This window comes from Haliotis rufescens, unplaced genomic scaffold (genome assembly GCF_023055435.1).
Source record: "Haliotis rufescens isolate VD_foot unplaced genomic scaffold, xgHalRufe1.0.p SCAF_16, whole genome shotgun sequence".
NCBI lineage: Eukaryota > Metazoa > Mollusca > Gastropoda > Lepetellida > Haliotidae > Haliotis > Haliotis rufescens.
The window spans coordinates 9,892,717-9,916,264 of NW_025963846.1; the positions used below are offsets into that span (position 1 = coordinate 9,892,717).

Here is a 23,548-nt window from a genome sequence, read left to right on the forward strand (position 1 = left end):
ACTAATCAATTGCAATCCAGAATATCTATTTTGAAAATAGCTGTCAAATGAAGCTGTACTTTTGTTTCCTTAAATGTCATTCTTAAGGGTTTTATTTAAACATATACAAAACTATCTTGAAGATTTACGTTGGCTTACCTTTTCACACAACACAGTTCACATTAACTCTGCACCTGTTATGCATGAACACATTGCGCTGTATCATCATGAGAAGGTGAGGTATTACAAGCAGTGATCAGAGATGAAAAGCACAATTTGGCTAGCTTGGCATGTGCCTAATGTTACAATGTCAATATGTCCACACTTGATAGCAAATAAGTCCCCTTTTATGTCTACTTAGCTCTTCCGATTTGCAATTTATAAATTTTAATCCTCGTATTTCATGGCTAGAGGTCAGATATTGTCAAATGGTCTCCCAGTCCGAGGCATATTGTTAGGTATGAAGGGTTAAATCCCTGCTCTAGACTAGACAGCCATTGGTTAATGTTATCTAAATCAGTCTTTGTGGAGTCACTCGCTACATTATTGCTGTCGTGAGGGTATAACACACAGCATTATGGGCTGTAGGAACAGTACAAGCTATATCTGCAGGGATGTATACAGGGCTATGGTGCTTGCTCCAAGTGAGCTGGTCGTTTCAAAGCTTCAAGAGCCTCCTCGACATACATATTATTTTGGTTGTGTTAATTATCTTTTTTGAATAGTTTGACGTGTTTAGTTATTAATTTTCGGATGTGCTGATGGCTGATACATGTCATATGATAAGTTTGGAATGATTTGTCTGGAGTTTGTGATTCTATGAGATTAATATATATTAGTACTGCAATGCTAAAGGAGTGAATTGCTAATTGTCAATGATGTGTTTGATATCTCCCCTCACTGGCACTGTACAAAGTCATGGCTTGGGTCAACAGGTGCTTGCTTAGTTAGATTTGGGGCACTGTTGACATGTGTCAAATAAAAACTGGATATTAAAACTGTTTTGGACTGGGACTGACTGATACATAAATTGACCTATAACTGACATGCAGTTAGAAAACCTTTCTCAGCAAACATTCGAGGAAAAGTAAGGCCATAGCAAATGAATAATTTGCTTCATTTTGCATGAAGACAGAATCAATGGTAATCAATACTAGGGCTGGGACGAGTCCAAATTTACTACCCGGGTACCCACCCCACTATTACCCGACCCTACCCGGATACCCACTGTAGGCCTCAGGAGATGTCTCAAAATGTCCGATTGGGAACATTTTTAGCATAGCCCTGGCAAAACGTATTTAGATACACGTGTTAAACAATCTGGTCATGCATACACTGAAACTGAATTAAGTTATATCTTTATTCAACCATATGAAAAATCAGAAGAAATGGGTGCATAGTCAGAAAGAAATGCGAACATTAGTGACTTGTAGTGTAACCATAGAGTTCTTGATAATTTTTGTCATAAAACAATATAACACGTGATTAACCACGGGTCCGGGTAGTCCTGTGGGTACCCGGGTCCTACTCACTACCCACCAGACCCGGGTACCCGAGTTACCCGTCCCAGCCCTAATCAATACCATTTACAGAGAAATTGAGTTAATTCTCCACGTTGTAACCACCTCCATGGTCTAGTGGTAGAGTGGTAGAGTGTCCGCCAGGAGAACACAAGGTCCTGGGTTCAACCCCAGGCCACATCATACCAAAAGATGTTGAAAGATGGTACTTTTTGTTACCCTGCCTGGCACTCTGCATTAAGGGCCTAAAACAAGGACTGGTCGCTATTCACATACTAGGGTATTCATGTTAAACTGCGGCTTGGTATCTCAGTGGGCTTGCACTATAAAATTTGCATTTGTCCGGACTAATACAAGCAGCCACACACACTCACACATGCATGCATGTTGCTATATAAGTGCAATAATCTTGGATGCACCGTTAAACCTCATTTCACCTCGCCTTTCTGTGTGTTATTTTTTTCAATAAGTGAATATGTGTATCGGTATTAATATATGTATATATCTGAATATGATAACAGTGTTCTTGTGATAAGAAATATACATCTATTGATAGCCCAGCACCCCATTCCACAAAGTGATCTTAGAACAAAGTAGATTGTTACTCCTAAACACTAACATTGACAGCCTTGGTGAGGGGGTCCCAAAAACCATCAGAGTAGGATGTAATCACTCAGCATTCCCAAGGTTGTACAACAATGTTGCCTGCAGATCACAAGGATTGATTGATGTCTTCTCAATCTCTTGAGATTTCCTGAGATGTTCTGTCCATCCAGATAAAGAGTGGCCATATCTGACCATCAGTGAGCCATTGTCCTAGCAGAGTAGCTGGAGGCTGTTTTCTCCCCAAACTTGTCCCACTGTTCTATGTGAATGGGACCAGACCAGGCCCGCTACGCTTGACCAGCGGCCACTACAGGACCTGGCTCCATTGTAGTGAACAGTGTAACCAAAGACATTAGTCTGTGTTGGTGTTGATACTTATCTGTCCTTGTTCTGTAGGTGATCATGTGTTTAAACCAGGCATGTGTTGATATAAATCTCTACAGCAGTCTGAATGGTTTAATCTACTGTTGTGACTGCAAGCCTGTATGGCCATGTGGAATAGAGTTTGATGTTATATTGTTTGTGTGTTATACACACGATACAGAGACAGTTTGTTGGAAATGGGACAATGAAAGGATAAATTGTACCATATTTCCAGTCCCGTAATGTATTTACTTGTTGGGTTATCTCGGTGAGTTATAGCTCAAAGAGGGGCGGTCGGGTAGCCCAGAGGTTAAAGCGTTCGCTCGTCACGCCGAAGACCCGGGTTCGATTCCCGCCATGGGTACAATGTGTGAAGCCCATTTCTGGTGTCCCCTTGCTGTGATATTGCTGGAATATTGCTAAAAGCGGCGTAAAACCTCACTCACTCACTAAAACTCAAAGCAATATGGTGGCCTTGCTCATGTGTTTGAAATGTTACTCAAATGAGAGTAAAACCCTGAACACTCATTCAAAATAGATGCAGGGCTTGACTTAGCTTTATAAAACATGCACCAGTGCATCATATTATTGTCGATGCAAAAGCCTAAGTTTTTAAACTTATCCTATCTCACTCTATACATGCATTCCTCCTTCTTTTGGACCCGTGAAGATTCCGGGGTAGAATGGGTCTTCAGCAACCCATGCTTGCCGTAAAGTGGTGACTATGCTTGTCGTAAAAGGCGACTAACAGGATCGGTTGGTCAGGCTCGCTGACTTGGTTGATGCATGTCATCGATCCCAATTGCGTGGATCGATGCTCATGATATTAATCACTGGATTGTCTGGTCCAGACTCCATTATTTACAGACCGCCGTCATATAGCTGGAATATTGCTGAGTGCGGCGTTAAACAACAAACCAACCAACCAACCTCCTTCTTTTGATTCCTTGCCTAAATTTAATTAGATGCAGGGCTTGATTTAGCCTTATAAAACATGCACCAGTGCATCATATTATTGTTAATGCAAAAGCCTGAAATTTATGTCTACATGCACCAAGTGTATATAAACAAAAGTGACTATAAAAATCCTTTCTTGTCCACACAACATCAATATTTGCAACACTGTCAGTACCTCTAAGTTTTATTTACCTTACTCTAGAACTAATTCATGTGTTATGCATAATTCTTGACACACGACAGTCGTCCCAGAAAATGATATTTTACTTATTTTACTTAATTGGACCACGATGCAACCAGGTTTTGTCTGATGCAACTAGCTTTTCATGTCAACATACACCTGGTGGGAGTTAAATGAAGTTCCTTTAAAAGTTGTTTATAAGTTTAAATAACAATAATTCTACAGGAGAACCCACTCGTATGAATGGAACTGTCAAGTCTGTTAATTTCTGAAGCTAGAGCAGAATAGGGAATGAGAATGGACTGGAGGTGAATGCTCTAGGGTCTGCAAGAGAGACTAAGGCTGCCTGGTGGAGGTGTACTATGTAGCCCAATCAGTTGATGACACTTTGTGGGAATTCCGGGTTAGACTTGGTCCCCAGCAACCTGTGCTGGTCTTTAGAGGCAGGATCAGTGACTTGGTTGATTGCTTGTCATCGTACCCTGATGGCCTGGATTGTTGCTGACAATATCAATCACTGGATTGTCTGGACCAGGCTTGATTTTTTTACAGGCGCCGTCGTATAGATGGAATATTGCTGAGTGTGATGTTAGACAACCAACCGATAGTTGTTGACAATATCAGCATGTTTTATATTCCTGGACTTGTAAGAGTAACTGTTCTGACTACATCAGATGATTGACAGCAATTTTTCTTCGCGAAAAGAATTTTTGCACTTGAAATTGAAATTGGCGCAAATAACCTAAATTCATCACTAAACCGCGTTGAGCATGTCACTGAATTTTTAATGAATGTTTAATAATTCACCATGATGGCTTGAAATAATTAATAACTGGGGCTGGGTAATTCTGATGATTAACCAGGTTTTGTGACTGAATTATTGGTTATTCATAAGCAAAAATAAATTTTCTTTTGTCTTCTAAAAACGAATAATGTTTCAAACGTTAAAAATAGATTGTAACCAAATTGGTTTAATCAGTTTATGGTGTCAATTTGCATGTGCTAAGGGCGTCAGTTGTCAGCAGGAGATGTCCTCGTGGTCAAGGTGTTGTCATCTCCATCTCATCACAATTTTTTAATGTGGTTTATCAGTTTTCATGAATTTATTTTTATGTTCAATTATACTGAAACTTCATTTTCATTCATCTGTGAAAAGATGGGCATTTTGGAAAGGGATAAATAGGTCATCGTCTTCCCTATGTTGCTTGTTTAAAAAATGCAAATTTAGGAAAGTTGGGTGTGTAGTCATAATGCAAATTGATCTCTCATGTGTCCCTATGTACATGTATCATATGATGAGATGAGTAAGTGAGTGAGTTTGTTTGTTTGGTTAAACGCTGCTTTTAACAGTATTCCAGTTTTTTGTGGCGTGTCAACTTAATGTTGGAGGAAAGCACGAAGAGATGCAGGTCTCAGACGTTTATCACTTCGGTGAAACCCACGAGTATGGTGCTGACAAACCTAGAAACATAATTGGGGCGAACCAGGATTCGAACCCACAATCATAGGTTTCTGGCATGCCCATGGGATGCAACTCTGCGCAGCGAATCGCAGCGCCTTAGACGACTGGGCCTTCCGTACCCCCTTGCAATGAGATGAGGAGATGAGAGTGGGATGCAAGTGCTGAGAAGAGAGTTAAAAGTGGGAGTCCAGAGCTGAAAGGGGGATGAAAATGGGATGAGCATCCACAACCACAGGAGCAATGTACTGGCTTAGGAAGGCCCCTTTAAGTCTGAGGGAAGAGGTTTCCATAAGGCTTGAAGGGCAGAGCAGCAGGAAGTTTGTGCAATGAAAGTGTTTCAGGGTTGACTAAGAGCTTCCCTGGGCTGTGTTTGTGGATGAAGATGCAGAGATGTTGGAGATGTATGTGGAATGTTGTACTTGAGCTGTATCTCCCTCTGATAGCATGTTTGTTGACAGTGGGTGATAATAGCCTCCATCACCCCGCTAGGTGATAACAACTGCCTGCAATACTTCACACTGATTGGCTAACAGGTGTCAGTGTTGGATTTGATTGGTTGCTAATTACCTTGGTGGTGTATAACTGACATATGTAGCTATGGTGTTGGAGAGATGGGCTTGACAACAGGAAAGCTGTTAGCAGTCAAGTCATGTGTGAAGGACAGGTGGATAAGGAAATGTTTGAATGTGTCAGAAAGAAGGACACGTCCTTGGTTGCTACTCCGGCCCATGATGCAATGCTAAGCTGTAGGAATGCCATGTTACAGTTCGATGCATGGTCATAATGCCACTTCAATGGCTGTATGAAGTAATTGTTATAGGACATGCCTGCAATAATGGACAGAAATCTGACAACTATTAAACAGAAAGATGTCTGTAGAAATGATTTTGTGGAGAAAATGAGTGAATGGGAACATGTAATTTTACCATTAATTTATGAATTAAACCCATCTCTTGCACACACTAAGTTTTGGTATTGTTTAGAATCCAAAGCAAGCTGTTAATGCAGTTATAACGATTCATGACTGTTTATTTCAATGTTTGTATTCAGTAGAGTAAATTATTAAAGGCCCCCCATTGAAATTTAGTTGGGTTTTTTTCAAAAATAATTCAAACTTTAACAAAACCATAGAAATCTTTGTGGGATTTTTAACCTTGTTCATGTCATGGCTTTCAATCATGAATTTGGCCACTTTAGACATTGCACACTCTGGATCAAAGTGAAACTTATATAAATATACTACTCAACTTTTTTATTATTTCTTTATGGACAGAATTGGCTTTATCCAATGTTGAGCAGTTTATGAAGTATTAATTTGTCCGATCATATGTGAGATGATAAACAAAATCTGTCACTCTCCAATAATTCAACACATGGATAACCATCCATCTAGGCAGTCTCTGGTGCCTTTAAGAAGGATGCTAGCATACTCCTTTGGCCAGTAATTGAGGACTTAAGTAGATTGTTGTAATTCAATAATTCAAGAGGTGTCTGGCAGGTTGCACTGTGTTCTGCCACCTGGACAGTGAGAAACACCAGGTGTTGTGGGGGAATTACATCGCTCCTTTATAGCTCTGTGCTCCAGGAAGTAAGGAAATGAAACATTTGTACAAGGAGTGAATTTAAGATGACTTATTTTACACACACAAAAAACAATTTGGGTTGCAACACAATATTTCTTTTTTGGTGTGGAAAGTTGACACGTGGTAGGTTCTTGTGGTTGTTGAGTTATAAATTGTATTTCCTGCTGGGAGAAAATTGTGTTATAGTTAAGGAATAATGTTAACTTTGTGTCATATGTGAATTTGTTTGGCCACCGCAAAGACTGCTGATGCAACAATAAACAATAATCACTCACTCAGTTTAGAGGACAAATATACTACTCAAAAGAAGTTAAGGAACACCTACTTTTTTCATATGGCGATATTTTTTTCATATGCCACGACAGATTAACTATAGTCATATAAAAAATTGATTGTTCTTTAAATACTTTTGAGAAATATGACTCGTACAATTTGCTCATTTTATGACTTTGTTGATATGGGATTATTTCGTGTGGACTTTCACTGTCTATGTTAAGTAACTAATCTTATTGTTAGGGTCAACTTACTTTCCTATAAATCAACTCTTTGCTGAAAATGTATAAAATGATTTATGTAAGTGAGAATTTCACCATACCTTCACTTAGCAGGACTTAACACTTAATAGCTAAGCAAGTACCTGAACAAATAGTACAACTAGGTTGTACAACAGCTACAGGAAATGGACTGACTAGCCCAGGAAATACATTTAAAACTCCTTTCATGAACCCTATCCAGGTAATTGGTCAGATAACACTGCCATTTCCTTTCACTATGGTGTATTTGTTGCTCAAAAAAGTTTGAATTCCAACTAATTTCAGTCGTGGAACAAAATGCGTATTCTAAAAGACCACCGGTCTCTATTATTTGTATTAGCGAGATCAGATTACCCCTTGCTTTGTGTGGTGACCTGTCATGCGAGTTGTATTAACCTGTGAACAGGCCGGACCCAGGCTAAACAAAAGCGATTATTATCCAACAGCTATAGAGTAATGGAAAACATGTGAAGTGATAGGTACACCAGCTCCCCACCGGCAACTCGCGCACCGTGTCAGCTCCTCGTTACAAACACATTAAACAAGTGGTAGGAAAACCCTCTCAGAAAAACCCAGGGATATGCTGCGGAAAATCTGTTTGGAAATGTTTTTGAAAAACTTGTAAATATTGAGATATGAAATGTGAGATTTTGTTTATGTGGTTGTTGGCTGGTATGCTGTGAAAGAAAGGGGAGGGAGGTGTCTTGTAAGGGTTGAGTGTCTCAAACAGAGGGCAGGGGTCACAGTTGATTGAAACTTTACTTCCTGTCAGCATGGTCAGGTTGGCTTTTCCTAAATATAAATATTGTTCATAAGTCTGATCAAGTATTATCAAAATAATTGAAGCATCAAGTCAGTTTCACTGCTGTATATTATAATGGCTGCTTTTTAAGATTGGCCAGTTTCAAACATCAAGTCAATTTCACTGCTGTATATTATAATGGCCGCTTCTTAAGATTGGCCAGTTTCAAACATCAAGTCAATGTCGCTGCTGTATATTATAATGGCTGCTTCTTAAGATTGGCCAGTTTCAAACATCAAGTCAGTTTCACTTCTGTATGTTATAATGGCTGCTTCTAAAGATTGGGAAGTTTCAAACAAAATAAACTTCTTGCAAAAAGAGTCTGCAGTAGCCATGTCTTTAAAGACTTTGCTTGTCATACTGTAAAATGGTTTTGATTCTCAATATGGACAGGGGCAACAGGGGTCCGAGTCATCAGAGGGCTGACATTCACTGTAAAGAGTTGCATCCCTTGAGTGTGTCTGAAACACAATCTCAGAATCACCCTCATCAGGTTTCTTCGTTTCACGAAAGTGGTAAACATCTAAGACCTGCATCACTTTGGTTTCCTATCTACCCTGTGAAAATGCTGCTCAAATCATTGTTACAACAAAAGTCAAATCCATTTATATGGTGGTGTTGCTGCTGTTATTGCTCGAACATTGCTCGAACACTGCTAAAAGCAACGTAAGACTCACTCACTCACTCACTCACTCACTCACTCACTCACTCACTCACTCACTCACTCACTCCACATCAGAAAGCGTCCACATCAAAACAAGGGCCAAACTGTCACTGAATATTTTCCACATAGTGGGTCTTAAATTGCTAAACGGATCATTCTATAGCAAGATGGGTGATCCCTTGGAACAAACACAAAATGATATAAGGCGATATTTAAGAAAAATGACCTTATGAAAATAATGAATGCATGAGAGCCACAAAAGTTACCAAGTGCAATGAAGGCCATTAATCCATCTTCAAACTTTAAACGACTTTCAGTATAACATTACGGTCACATGATGTGTAAAGGATGCTATATAGGTCAGACGCTAAGTGAATTATTCCAAGACAGAAAAGATGGAGTTTAAAGGGGGAGGGCAAGGGTGGAGCAATAAATCGGTGTAGGATAAATACCATTCAGGTCCCTACAGGGGTGGAATAAAAGAACGTAAACACCCCTCTCCTACACCCCTAGGTCTACATATGCAGGTAATCAGGCCATTATATCCAGCTTGTTCCATCACTCACTCGGACAATGGCAGACACAAATCCAGCCCTAGGCCTTGCTTCGTAGGCTGTGATAGGCGTTCTTCAGCATGGATGAAAAGATAGTATGTGGGCTGTGTGCTGTTGTCAGTGCGTGACTGCTTACGATGTTTTGGAGGCACAGAATTGACTATGTTGTAAATACTGCACATAATAGTCTGCGTATTCAGTGTCAACATTGAGGAAGAGTGTGACAAGGTTGTCGATTGTGTCCTCCCTGGGGGAGCTTGTCCATGCAGACATTCGTAACTCAGCGGCTCCTTGTCTGCAGCTTTAAAAGGAAAAAACAGACAATAGTTCCCCTATACTGATTTTTTAAAAGTCCAAGTCCAAAAAATTTAATTGTCACAAATCGTTTGTTAAAATTCTTTAGAACTCCGTTCCCATTTTGATCACAAAATGACTTGTAATTAAACCCTTTTTTAATTTACATTTTTAAATGGCATCCAAAGTATGAGTAGTAGAAAAATGTGTAACAAATCTCTTGTTCTTTCCTTAAATGTATAAATAAAAACATCACAGTCTCCGACATCTTGCCTCAACCTTAAATTACCAAAACCATAACTAAACAATGTATATCGTACAAATGAAACCCAAGTTTCATAACCTAATTCAATTGTATACTTACTTTTATTAACTCTAAATGAAACTGAACATGATCCAGTCCATGGCAATATGGGATACAATTTGTATGACACCATCCACCAGCAGCCAATCACACTCTGGTCCCCCTCTCAGAATGTCCCCATCAAGTTTTGAGTAGTTCGTATCTGCAGGAATACGAATGGAGGCAGTAGGTCATCTTGACATTTGATCTAAAAAATTAACTCTGTTTCCCAAATGAAAACAGTCATGACTCTAGTTCCTATATACGTATATCCTAAAGATGCTACTTTCTTCAAGATAAATTACAGTGCAAAGGGTTTTTTTTGCTGCAGGGGTCTTCAATGCTTGCATGCCTCAGGTATTTTGTTACTCCGGCACAACAAAAGCTGTAAAAGATTAAAAACTGCCAGGCATTGAAACAGTTGCTGTGGATTTTATTACAGACAAATACCTTAGTCGCAATGTAGAAACACTAGTGTTGTGGATGAGTGTTTGCACAGGCGATGAGTTATGAGGTAGCTTCCATCATAGATACTATCGGTTTATTGACTCAGATAACAGTTACCCAGCTAAATTAAAGATCTTCTGATATTTGCCCCTTATTTCACAATTTTCTGGTGAAGATGGCGGTTATATTGGTCTATAATAGTGTAACTGTTTAGACAAGAGACTTTGGTCAGGGTTTGAATAGGTTTTGCTGCGATATTGATTCATCGTCTGGGAGAAATACTATGTCATATATTGACAATGACTTTATTTTGTTGTTTGTTGATTATTGCCACTCTAATGGAATGTCATGCAATAAGTATCTTATCTTATCTTATCTCTGGGGGCGATGTTGCCTTTTGGTTTAAGCGTTTGATCGCCTTGTCTGAGGACTGGGTTTGATCCCCCACATGGGTACAATGTATGAAGCCCGTTTCGGTGTCTTCCCCCGCTGCTGAAATATTGTTAAAAGTGGAGTAAAACTTAAGTCCTACGCAACAGTTAGCTATTTTATCAGAGATCAAGAGGTGGAGAACAAACTTGACCAAATGTCAATGAAACTAAAATGTTTTTTTGTACCTGTCAATTATATACCCCTTATAAACTGCTTTATTTTCTGTAAAACGTTTGTAGTAGGCACAAGAAAATACAGACTGTCATGTAAACGTTAAAGGTTGGTATGGGGCAAATTACTAACCAATTGGTGTAGAAATTGGTCAGGGATGTTTATTAGAACAGGGCGCAGAATATGGTGAATTAGGAAATAAATGTATTTATGAATTCGGAGGTGGTTCATCGTTGAAACAGTTAGTGTTGTACAATCAATTATAAACCCTCAATGATGAACCATCAACGATGAACTACCTCAAAATTGAAAAACAAAATAGGTTTATCTCAATTGTACCATGACTGAATGCAATTTTTATAACAGGCTCTTTTTCTTAGGCATGTATTTAGTGCAGTGATGCGGTCCGAAGTTGTTATCGCTCATTAACCACTTTAGTTTTAGTAAACTTAGCCAATCAAATTAGATCATGCTTCAGTGTCATGGTAGAGTATGGTATATTATTCTCCTCCTCCCACAAGACCCTCGTCTGTTTCACAGTCTCTGAACAATATTATTTCCCTTCTGCACACAGCCCTTTGTGTAATGGAAAAGCCCTAAATGAAGCAAGTCTAGATTTTTCCCAGGTTCAGGTGTAACAAGACCCAGTCATACTTCACTTGCTGCTCTAGTTTGTGTACACATGCAAATCTAGGGTGAGGAGAGCTAACTCGCTGTATTAGCTTAATCATTTAATGTGTGAGTTCAGAATAAATTGCTATGTAGGTGATCCTGTTACCTGATGCAGAATCTCTCAGCTGCATGATATTTGAATTGTGAAGTCTGCTAGCCACCACCATCACAGTGAGCCAGCAGTGACAGCTGGAAGCTCTCGACTCCATCCACACCAGCTAGACTGAACCATTGCTCGCCATCCACACCAGCTAGACTGATCCATTGCTCGCTCCTACGCACCATGAAGCTTAGGGCCACACTGTTGACTTTTTTGTGCAAACAAACATATACAAATCGGGACTTAGAGCACAATAAAGATGCTGTGTAGGCGGTTCAGGTTCCTTCATCGTAAAGTCATAAAAAGATATTGACGAGGAGTTTATGGTTGGCAGGATTTCTTTGATTTGTTTTGACTTTGTATCATATGACTGTCGTTACTATCAGGTCCTATGAAAATCGCAGACTATATTTGATAATCAAGTAATACAATACCCTTGTCTTAGTTCTTCCATGGCACAGCCCTGTCCTGTTTACAGCCACTGTCTGTCACAGTGCATTAGAAAGCAGTCATTTTGGACCAAATTGTAGATTTCTCAAGGGAGTATTAACGAAGGGGGCAAACATATCGGGGTTCATAAAAATCATATGGGTCATATCACGTCACAAGACAAGAGTGCATTGTTTCCGTCTTTTGGACGGCATTGTTGACTTCATTCCAGTCTTATTGTGACATGAGGTTGGAATGATGTCACACAAGAAACTACATCATAGCTGAAGAATGTTGATCCATTTGACAAATTGTGGTTCCGCTATTCTGATATTGCTGGAATATTGCAGAGTAAAACCATACTCACTCACTCACTCACTCACTCACTCACTCACTCACTCACTCACTCACTCACTCACTCACTCACTCACTCACTCACTCACTCACTCACTCACTCACTCACTCACTCACTCTATACAACCAGTGAAGATCCGGGGAAGAATAGGTCTTCAGATACCCATGAATGCTGTAAAAGCCGATTAAGCTTGTCGTAAGAGGTGACTAACCGTATCGGGGATCGATGCTCATGATGTCTATCACTGGATTGTCTGGGCCAAACTCGATTATTTACAGTCCGCTGTCATATAGCTGGAATATTGCTGAGTGTGGCATTAAACATCAAGCAAACAAACAAAACACTTACTATACTTTGTGTTTTCTTGTGAATTACTTGTAACGTCCACTGTTTCCTGTTTCCAGATGGCCTGAACGAGGTGAAGGCCGGCTGCAAGCTATTTGTGCGCCTTGTGACGGAGGACATGCTCCTCAACAGCATCACAATCCGACTGGACCGGATGACGGAGCAGGCCTTCCTGTCTCCGCTCTTCAAGTTCTTCGTGGATGCCCTAGCCTCCATCTTGCATGTTGAGGATACAAAGATCTTCGTCATCAACGTGGAGGACGACATCGACGTACCGGGACAGGTCCTCAATGTCACGGTGTCGGTACAGAAGGATGAGGTGAATGTTCGGGGAGGAAGCAAGGATGTGTTCTATCCCCCAGAGTTTGTCCAGGAGAACATCTACCTGCAACGTTCCATGCTGGCCAACCTATCTACCCTACAGGTAAGCAATAGCAGCACTCAGCATTAAGGGGCGGTCGGGTAGCCTAGTGGTTAAAGCAGTCGCTCGTCACGCCGAAGACCCGGGTTCGATTCCCGACATGGGTACAATGTGTTAAGCCCATTTCTGGTGTCCCCCGCCGTGATATTGCTGGAATATTGCTAAAAGCGGCATTAAACCATACTTACTCACTCACTCACTCAGCATTAAGTCAGGGAGTCATAATCCTGTTCAGTATGTTTCTATACGATAACTGAAATACTGTTAAAAAAGTTGAACCCAACTCACTCAAAGATAAAGGAAACCTGAGGGTAAGTGACTTTAACAGCAAACCTCAAGGACCCCAACCCCCTTTAATTTTGAACACTGAAAGGCACTCAGTCATGATTATCTCCCCTGGGGATTTCCCAGTTCTCACTTCTTGGTTCAAGAGCCGACTAATGAGGATTGATAACAATGTATGACATGGCCTGGTCCCACAAAGCTAGCATTATGACGGTCATGAGTATGAGAGTTACGATCACATTAACGCTACTGTCACTTTTTGGAATGGGACCCTGGCTGATTGAGATACTTAGGATACAAAATCTGGAGCTGTGATTCGTGTTCCTCGACACTTTTTAATGATTCCCCTGTGGGAATTCTGGTTTATTTCTGGGAATTTGCGTCTTTAGAGGGGACTATGGGTTGTCAGACTCGGTGACTTGGTTGGTTGTGTGTCATTGAAGCACGATGGCATGAATCATTGTTCACAATATTAATCACTGGATTGTCTGGCGCAGACTTGATTATTTACAGGTCGACGTCATTTAGCTGGAATAGTCCTTAGTGCAATGTTAAACAACAAACAAACAATAATAATTTCTGGACCAGTGTATTCATGTTCATTGACACTTTGTGCATTGTTCATGTTGTCCCAAAGATGTTAAAGACAGACGAAGACCCTATTACATGCAGGACTTGACTTGAGCCCAGATGAGCTGTGTATTTGCATAAAATAATCACAATCACCTAATTAATTGCATGTTACAAATATGCCTAATAAAAATTCAAGACCCAATAGAAAGAACAGTGTAACCTTTTCAAATAACGTTCCTGTAAATCGGTATAGATCTTCATTTACTGATCGAATGCATGTATCATATACATGAACTCTACTGCAGTCAATAATGTTAAATAAGGGTGTTACATCTTGCTTATTGTTATTAGACATGCCTATCGCTGTTGTGAGTTTATGCAATACGTTACACAGCACACAAACCGATACAAATTAGGAGTCACCTGAAACAACATCTTAAGCTGAACATTTTTGTTTTAATATTGATTTAACCAAAGGAAACGAAAATATATTATTTCCAAAGGAAACTATCTGTGCCCAATGTGAATGTTAACTTGTGAGAAAATTGTAAGTGGCTGACAAATTTTCTGTAGCCCTGCTTGACTGGCCTTGTCTTGAATATTTGCAAGCTGCAGTAATGATGCTTGCTGATGTAAAACAACTCACTCATTGCTCCATCGCTTCTTAGAGAGAAATTACCGCCGTCACGACATGCTTGTTGTCACTGACACGGGAGTGGTGTCCTTCAGCAAAGCGGTTCAATAATACTCAATTTTTAGGTGACAGATCATGTAAAAACAAAAATTAGACATGTTGCATAAGGTAGTCATGTAATTGGGTATAGAAATTCCTGATTTGAAACTTAAATGTCAGTGAACGTGCTGGTTTCATTGATCACGTCATTAGACGTTTAACAAGAACAACAGCTCCAGCAAATGTTGTTTTGATAGGTGCTTCCGTTTGACGACAACCTCTGCATGAGAGAGATGTGCTACAACTTCGAAGTTTGTCAGACGAAGCTGGTGTTTGACTTGGCCGCGGATTTCATCAAGTCTGACACCATGTTGTTCCGGTCCATCCATCCCGAAAACGGCTACAGATGTGTGTGTCCTATCGGCTTCACAGGTAGGGGGCACTGCACACCAACAGGGTTCAAATCCGGTGGGGTTTCTGTAAATAAATAACAGATAATGGTTCTGTGCAATATTCATTTATTCATTTAATTCTGATGACTGTTTGAAGGCATTTACTGTTTCAATAGCTACTAGAGGTGCCCGGTATTACCGGGATACCACATTACGAAATACCAATGAATATGTACCACAATATGTTTTGAAAATATCGATGTATTCCGTTTTTCATATCATGCATATTTTTATCTTCTGGGTAATAAGATACAAGTCGAACTGAAATTCAGAACTTAGCAACTGATTCCTGTTATCGAAAAGGGAAACTAACTGTGACCAGTTTCATGTATATTATGTGTCTATTGTGCATGAGTGGTGACCATAGCAACGTAAAAAATGGCAGACAACTTCAAAGTTGTCACAACTGTATGGGGAACACCATTGTATGGGTCCATTTCAGGCTTTTACAAAATTGATCAGAAAATCAAAGATAACATCGATCATCAAAATATCTTATGTTTATTCAGATTCATAATAATTACAGATGAAAGAACACGTGCCATATATCGTTATACGTATCGCAATACAGGAATCATTATTGCAATACAAAAGTCAGGACAATACCTTTCACTAATGCATACTGCTAGTTCTTGTGTAATTTTTATAGAATTCTCATAATTGTTTTGAGCATGTTTTTTTCATTTAGTTTGTTTTTGTCAATGAAGAATGATACTCACCTCTGTTTTCCTTGCGAAATGGTCATGTTGATGATTGTGTATTTCAGGTCAGAGGAAGTCCAACTTGTGTGATGTGGAGGTGGATCTGTGTTACTCCAAGCCTTGTCTGAATAGGGGGAAGTGCCTCCCTCGGGAAGGAGGGTACACCTGTGTGTGCACAGAGTCGTTTACAGGTAGATTGATACACCTGAACTATCAGGGAGGGATTGGGAAGTGTGCTGCTTATCTGAATGAGGTGTCAGGGGAAAGAAAGGGCTTCTTGCATTGTGGTTTGAGTTGAGTGTCACTTTGTCAAATAGCTGGGAAATTGTAATTGTTTTCCTCAGCAGTCTCGTCAGTAATAAGAAAGAATTTGCGCATGCTATTATAAGTAAGACATTTCCTCTTGCCTGGAGGATATGCTTAACAGCTTGCAAGTAATATATGATGGTTAATAGATTCTCATATAAATGAGGAAGGGAAAAACACAAGTTGTTATTGGGGTAATACTGCCATATGTTGTAATATAAGTATGTCATGAACATCTACCTGTGATGATCCTTGGTTAGAAAAGGTCTTCAGCAACCCATGCTTGCTGTGAAAGGCGACTATGCTTGTCGTAAGCGGCGCCTAACAGGATCGGGTGGTCATGATCGCTGACTTGGTTGATGCATGTTATCGTATCCCATTTGCGTGGATTGGTGCTCATGATGTCAATCACTGGATTGTCTGGTCAAGACTTGATTATTTACAGACCTCTGTCATATAGCTGGAATATTGCTGAGTGCGGCGTTAAACAACAAATGTTATAAACAAACAAACATCATGAGCATCACTTCCGTCATCTATCCCAGGGTCCAACTGTGAAGTGAACCAGACTGCAAGGTTTGACCCGGACACATGTCCCCCTAACCTGTGTCAGCCTCCGTCCCGATGTGTGCCCCTCATCAAAGGGGGCTTCAGGTGCGACGGATGCCCCTCCACGGGCGACTATGACCAGTTCTGCCGTCTCACAAAGCGGAGCTTCAGCAAGGGTTCATTCTTGTCCTTTCCATCCTTGAAGAGGAGGAACCACTTCACCATCACCCTGGAGTAAGTTCAAACTTTGTATCCCTGCCTTCAGGCGGATTGTTTTCTTAACCCAAACTAGAATGAGAATGCTGTAAACTGTAAACTGAAATTAGAATGAGAAGTTCAGCCATCTTGCTTAATCATGATTAGAAAAAGTGATTCCAGTTCAGAATAGGTCACATGTGCTCCATACTTATTCTAAAATACGACATGATGATTGGCCGGTCCTAATTATCGGGCTGATTGTGTGTTATCATGCCACAATATTGTGAATTGTTACTCATGCTGTCAACCACTAGTTAGCTTGCACTAGATTAATTACCCCAGATCAAACAACATTTACTCAGTGAGTGATGTGCCGAGAAAGATATGGCCTTATGTTTTTTTATGTCACTTTACAAGACCCACAAATAAACAAAACTCTGGACTTAGCCAAAAATTGATAACATTTGCTAATTGTTTTTTTTATGACTGTTTCACAATTGGTGAAATTTGAGATTTTATCATGGCTGTTCTCAGGAAATGCACAATTATATGTATGAAGATCTTGAGTGCGGCGTAAAACCATACTCACTCACCCAATTGTGTGGATAGATGTTCATGATATCAATCACTGGATTGCCTGGTCCAGATTTGATAATTTACTGGCTGCTGTCATATAGCTGGAATATTGCTGAGTGTGCCGTTAAGCAACAAACACACCCATTGGCTACAGTGGATAGTCCTCTTCTTGGAACCAGATTCTCTCCATGCTGCTTGGGGTAGCATTATGGGAATCTTGCTTACCATGCAAAAAGAATTGGGTTCAAATCCTACATAGGTACAATGTGTGGATCCCATCTCTAGTGTCTGCTGGGATATTGCAGTGATAATGCTACAAGTAGCGTGAAACTCAAACACTTGAAGTAGAAGGAAGGATTCATCTTCAAACTTCTATACTGATTCAGAGACGAAGTATCTAATAGAACAGTGCCTATGATGGCATTAGCACCAAACTATATGTTTAATCTCTTATTTTGGGACGGTGAATTTATTATATTTCTAAAAAACCCAGCTTATATTGTGAAGTGCACCTCATGCCCTACACCAGACAAATCACGGTAGCAGCAGGGGCGGTCAGGTAGCCTAGTGGTTTAAGCGTTCGCTTGTCACGCTGAAGACCCGGGTTCGATTCCCGACATGGGTACAATGTGTGAAGCCCATTTCTGGTGTCCCCCACCATGATATTGCTGGAATATTGCTAAAAGCGGCGTAAAACCTTACTCACTCACTCACTCACTCACTCACTCACTCACTCACTCACTCACAGTAGCAACACGGTGTGTCAACTAGGTATGGGTATTGGAGGTTTAAAGTATATCACAATTCTTTGCAAAGCACATGGCCATATTGCAATACGTATCACCATATATTGTATGATACTAAATGTTTAATTCAGAAGCAATCTGATACATTAAGGTATGAACTGAATTTCATAAAACGAACAAAACAAGATGCTGGTACAACATGATGTTTACTCATTCAATAAATATGCAGCCATCTTGAGAGTCAGGACCCTCGCTCCTGAGCAGCGAAGGCATTTGGCAAGAATATAACATTAAACACATGATAAAAATGCCAATTTGAAATCATCCAATATATCGAACATGAAAAAATGATATTGTGATGCGTATCGTGGAAAGAATTAACCTCAATTTACCGATATACTGGTAATACCTCACACCCTTAATGTCAATGGGGGGGGGCACGGGTGGCCCAGTCGTCTAAGGCGCCGCGATTCACTGTGCAGAGTTGCGTCCCTTGGGCACGTCAGAAACCTATGATTGCGGGTTCGAATCCCGGTTCGCCCCGATTATGTTTCTAGGTTTGTCAGCACCATACCCGTGCCTGTGGGTTTCACCGAAGTGGTAAACGTCTGAGACCTGCATCACTTCGGGCTTTCCTCCCACATTAAGCTGACACGCCGCGATATAACTGGAATACTGTTAAAAGCGGCGTAAAACCCAACTCACTCACTCACTCACTCACTTAATGTCAATGGAATAGGCAAACATCTAGTGTTGTGTTGACAAGCAGTAAAGACAAGGTTTTAGACGTCCTGAGATGGAAATACTCTGACAGTTAATGAATAATGTCTGGCTTCCCTGGTCACCAACTCCATTTCATTTATCAACATTGCTTTGATGTTGTTTGTGAAGGATATTTTTTGCGTCACCCGTTTTTGTCCTCAATTGCAAACCTCATCATTGGGATTTGGGAGAGGCCATGCATAGTTGAACAATTACCAGATCAAATGACAAATGAATTTTGACTGAATATCAAGGTTTTGAATTTCATGACAGGGATACTTAAATTGATTACAATTTATAGATTTGTCTGCTTGTGTTTCGGATAAATCCTTTGTATTATTAATATGACTGTTGACTTCCTGGGCATGTTATACTACCGTCCTTTGTAAGGCACTATATTCTGTCTGGGACCAAAGGTGACTCGGATTTAACAGAGCTTCAGATAAACTGCTTATTTGTGTCAAATATGCTAAATCACCTTAACCCAGTTAATTTTTAATTGTTTGTGTACAAATACACTTGAAAAGAACAAGAAAATATGAGCATTAAAACACTGTGCATAATTACCCAATGTAATCTTTTCAGCTTGCGTGTGTGCGTAAAGTAATGTACCAAATTTCACAATTGACACCGGCTGATCCATTAGGTACAGGATATAATGGTGCTTCCCTAACGATACACAGTGGACAACTATGTTAATGACAGCGCTCAGGCCGATAATGAACCAATTTGGCATCTTGTATCGATGGAATAATGGCCGAGCTGCATCAACAACACTTATCTCACTTGACATTTCTCGGGGGGGCACGGGTGGCCCAGTCATCTAAGGCGCCATGATTCACTGTGCAGAGTTGCGTCCCTTGGGCATTCCAGAAATCTATGATTGTGTGTTCGAATCCTGGTTCGCCCCGATTATGTTTCTAGATTAGTCAGCACCATACCCATGCTCGTGGATTTCACCGAAGTGGTAAATGTCTGAGACCTGCATCACTAATGGCTTTCCTCCCACATTAAGCTGACACGTCGTGATATAACTGGAATACTGTTAAAAGCAGCGTTTAACCCAACTCACTCACACTCACATTTGACATTTCTCTATACTGACATAACTACCACTGTTTTTAATCGTAATTGTTATACCAATAATTCAACAAGTACTAGAACCATCAAAACAAAGATCCTGCAGCCATGCGCCAATGCAACAATCAATACACATACAGTAAACCACGGTTATAACAAACACGCTTATAACGAACTGACGGATATAACAAACTTACTTTTTGGTCCCGACTATCTGCTGTATATATGCTTATAACAAACAACGGTTATAACAAACTAGAATTAGTAGTCCCTTTGAGTTCGTTATAACCGTAGTTTACTGTATTCCCAGCCACAATCAAACGTATGTATTCTTACTTGCACATGTTATTGGTAGTTTAGTTCAGACACCTGATAGAAGATGTGTACTTAGTGTAAGTTTGTATTGCGGAACCCACAACAAATTCCACTTGTCTTTACTTTTAACTGTGATGGTCGGGTAGCCTAGTGGTTAAAGCGATCGCTCGTCACGCCAAAGACCTGAATTGATTCCCAACATGGGTACAATGTGTGAAGCCCATTTCTGGTGTCCCCCTGTGTTATTGCTGGAATATTGGTAAAAGCGGCATAAAACCAAACTCACTCACTCATTTACTTTTAACTATCCCCAAACACACTAACATTAACGACAAAATAAGATTAACCAGTTGGACAACCATGTTACTGACAGCACTCAGGCCTGTAATGAACCAATTTGTCCTCCTGTATCCATGGAATAATTAACCATCTACATGATGCATGGTCAGACAGGCCAATGCATCTTTGTCACAGATGTCTGGGTTCTTGTGAAGTATTTAAAAATAGTTGTAACACCAACGTTATCATTTACATGAATACAAGATGGAGGCTTGGGTCAGTGTAGTGACAGGATAGTGGAGGAAAAGGCTTAACAAAGAGTCTCGTCACCTCGAGAACTGTCTTCGATTGTCCAGTGAATTATTTCTCACATCTATGATAAATAGCCTGGACCCATTCACTACGTTGGTTTTGAGTTGAGTCTGATTTGAATGACATAACGCTTAAAGAAGCAATCCAATCAATATCCTCATATGCTATACAATTAGTTATTTCTGGAGGAAAGCCAGATGTTTATGTTTTGTCTGCACTTGGTCCAATTGTGTAACTATAGCCTGTCTCACAGAACCCTATAGCCTTGGTTGGTGGGTTGGTTTGTTTGTTGTTTAACGCCGCACTCAGCAGTATTCCAGCTATATGACGGCGGTCTGTAAATAATCGAGTCCGGGGCCAGACAATCCAGTAATTAATGTCATGAGCATCGATCCAGGCAATTGGGATCGATGACATGCATCAACCAAGTCAGTGAGCCTGACCATCCAATCCTGTTAGCATACGACAAGCATAGTCACCTTTTACGGCAAGCATGGGTTTCTGAAGACCTATTCTACCCCAGCGTCTTCACAGGGCCCAGGCCCTAGGGTATAATTTTTTAAAAAGAGAAGAATCCATTGAAGAAGACTGATTTGGCAAGTCTAGATTGCCCTGAAATTAAGTATTGCTCTTGGCTCCATTTGGATTTCACTTTTATATTTTGTGGATGTATGTTTTTAAATAATTAACTTTATTTCTGGGACTAAATGTTTGTCTAGGTGACTTAAGCAATTTGCCTCATGATTTACCAAAACTGTTTCCTACTGGTCGGAATTATGTAATATTCATGGACAGGAAATGCAACAATGTCTACTAAAACAGTGGAATAATTGAGAGACTTGTCATAGATAACGAGTGGTTAGGATGACTGTATCTCAGGGATAGCCGAGACAACCATGGAATCTCCATCAAGCTCCTCACTGATCGTAATCTGAGATTGACCTCTCACATGACCCCAGCTCAAATTAACGAAGTGCTAATTACCTCTACAGTGCTTGAAGCATCAGGTGGTCAGGTGGTGAGATTCAGATTGATGGCATCAAAACTTCCAACACCTCATTAATGACGAGGGACTCCATTACACTAATGGTGGGGCTTCCAGGATGAGCTTCAGTGAAGGATGCTAATTAATCTGTCATTTGTGGTGTCTCTTACATTGTTCATTGTCAGGAAGTGTACCGGTAAATATGTCTTGCTAAACTAAAGTAGTTAGTTATTCTAGATGTGAATTACCATCTAGATTATTTTTAAAATTTGACAGATAAACCAGTGACATAATTTGAATGCCTTGTGAAACAAAATTAGTTCATTATTAGATGTATCGTCTAGATTATTTATATATTTTGACAGATGAACCAGTGACAATTTTACAAGTTAACCCTTTCAAAATGTCTATTTGCAAATGTGATTCACATTATTTGTACAATGTCTGATATGTCTAAAAACGACTACCGATTTATCTCCAAATAACCGCTTCCCCAGACAGAGGGAAGCATCAATGCCCCAATGTATTGATGTAACACGTAGATGATGCTGTGTCTGTAGCGGCAAGGAGCTGCTGCTGTTACTGTGGCCTGTCGAGATGTCCGTGCAATCAGCTCCATTAGATCAGACACGATGATGGAGCATCTGAGTGATCAAACGTTCATAATGCCGCTCGGAGATCACAGATAGCACGTCTCACACACATTGTACATTGTCCTGATGGCAGCAACACTGATGCTACTTTCCTGTACACTGGGAATGGCTGGTTATAAAGTGGCTTTTCAAGTTAATATTTTTTGTAATTCCAATGGTTCATTGAATGCAATCTTCTAAACTGTCGGAAGCTATTGTCAAGTTATATTGGATTTTTGGCATGTCATTCAAACAAACAAACAAACAAAAATAAATAAATAAATAAATAAATAATGTCCTTGCAATTTTGAGGCATTATTAATTGATTGATCCACAAGCAAAAGAGAAAAGGATTACTCTCTGTGTAGATACACACTTCTGATAGTAATATGTATCGAAAAAAAATTCTATTTGAAAATAAAAAGTAATTCTAAAGTTAGGGTGAAACGATCGATTGTTGTACATTCTTAAAGTTGTTCTCAGCAATCATTCCTGAATTGCCCTATTGTGCCATGACAGATACTGTTGACAGACACTATTGATTATTTCCACTCCTAGAATGACACATTCGCCGTCAGTCACAGGTAAATCTACCTGTAAATAGTTCATGGCTGCTGGTAATGGGGTCATTGCACCTGCGGTACAAGTTCTCGTTAAATACAAATGTACAGTCCAGAGTACCAAACCAAATGGATATCTCTGTAATTCTATATAAATTGTTTACTGAAAGTAATTTCTTTATTACTGGATTTTTAGCCTGTTCAAAAACATGGTTTAATATGTTCATGATAGATGGCTATCCTGAAGTTAAATTGTTGAATTTCCCCATATCAGTTCCATTAGATCTGATTCATGATACTAAGTAGTTTGTGTTCCTTGGTGAGAGGGGCGGTCGGGTAGCCTAGTGGTTA

The 23,548-nt window shown here is 40.0% G+C and overlaps 1 protein-coding gene across 3 annotated transcripts in view; it reads left to right on the forward strand.

Moving 5' to 3' along the window:
• LOC124134486 (cadherin EGF LAG seven-pass G-type receptor 1-like) overlaps window positions 1-23,548 on the forward strand; it is a 75,223-nt gene that overhangs the window by 20,899 nt on the left and 30,776 nt on the right. For all 3 annotated transcript variants that reach the window (XM_046499340.2, XM_046499332.2, XM_046499348.2), the window contains exons 2-5: window positions 12,852-13,216; window positions 15,002-15,176; window positions 15,963-16,088; window positions 16,749-16,986. In XM_046499340.2, the coding sequence (XP_046355296.2) occupies window positions 12,852-13,216; window positions 15,002-15,176; window positions 15,963-16,088; window positions 16,749-16,986 (904 nt within the window). The remainder of the gene's footprint in view (window positions 1-12,851; window positions 13,217-15,001; window positions 15,177-15,962; window positions 16,089-16,748; window positions 16,987-23,548) is intronic.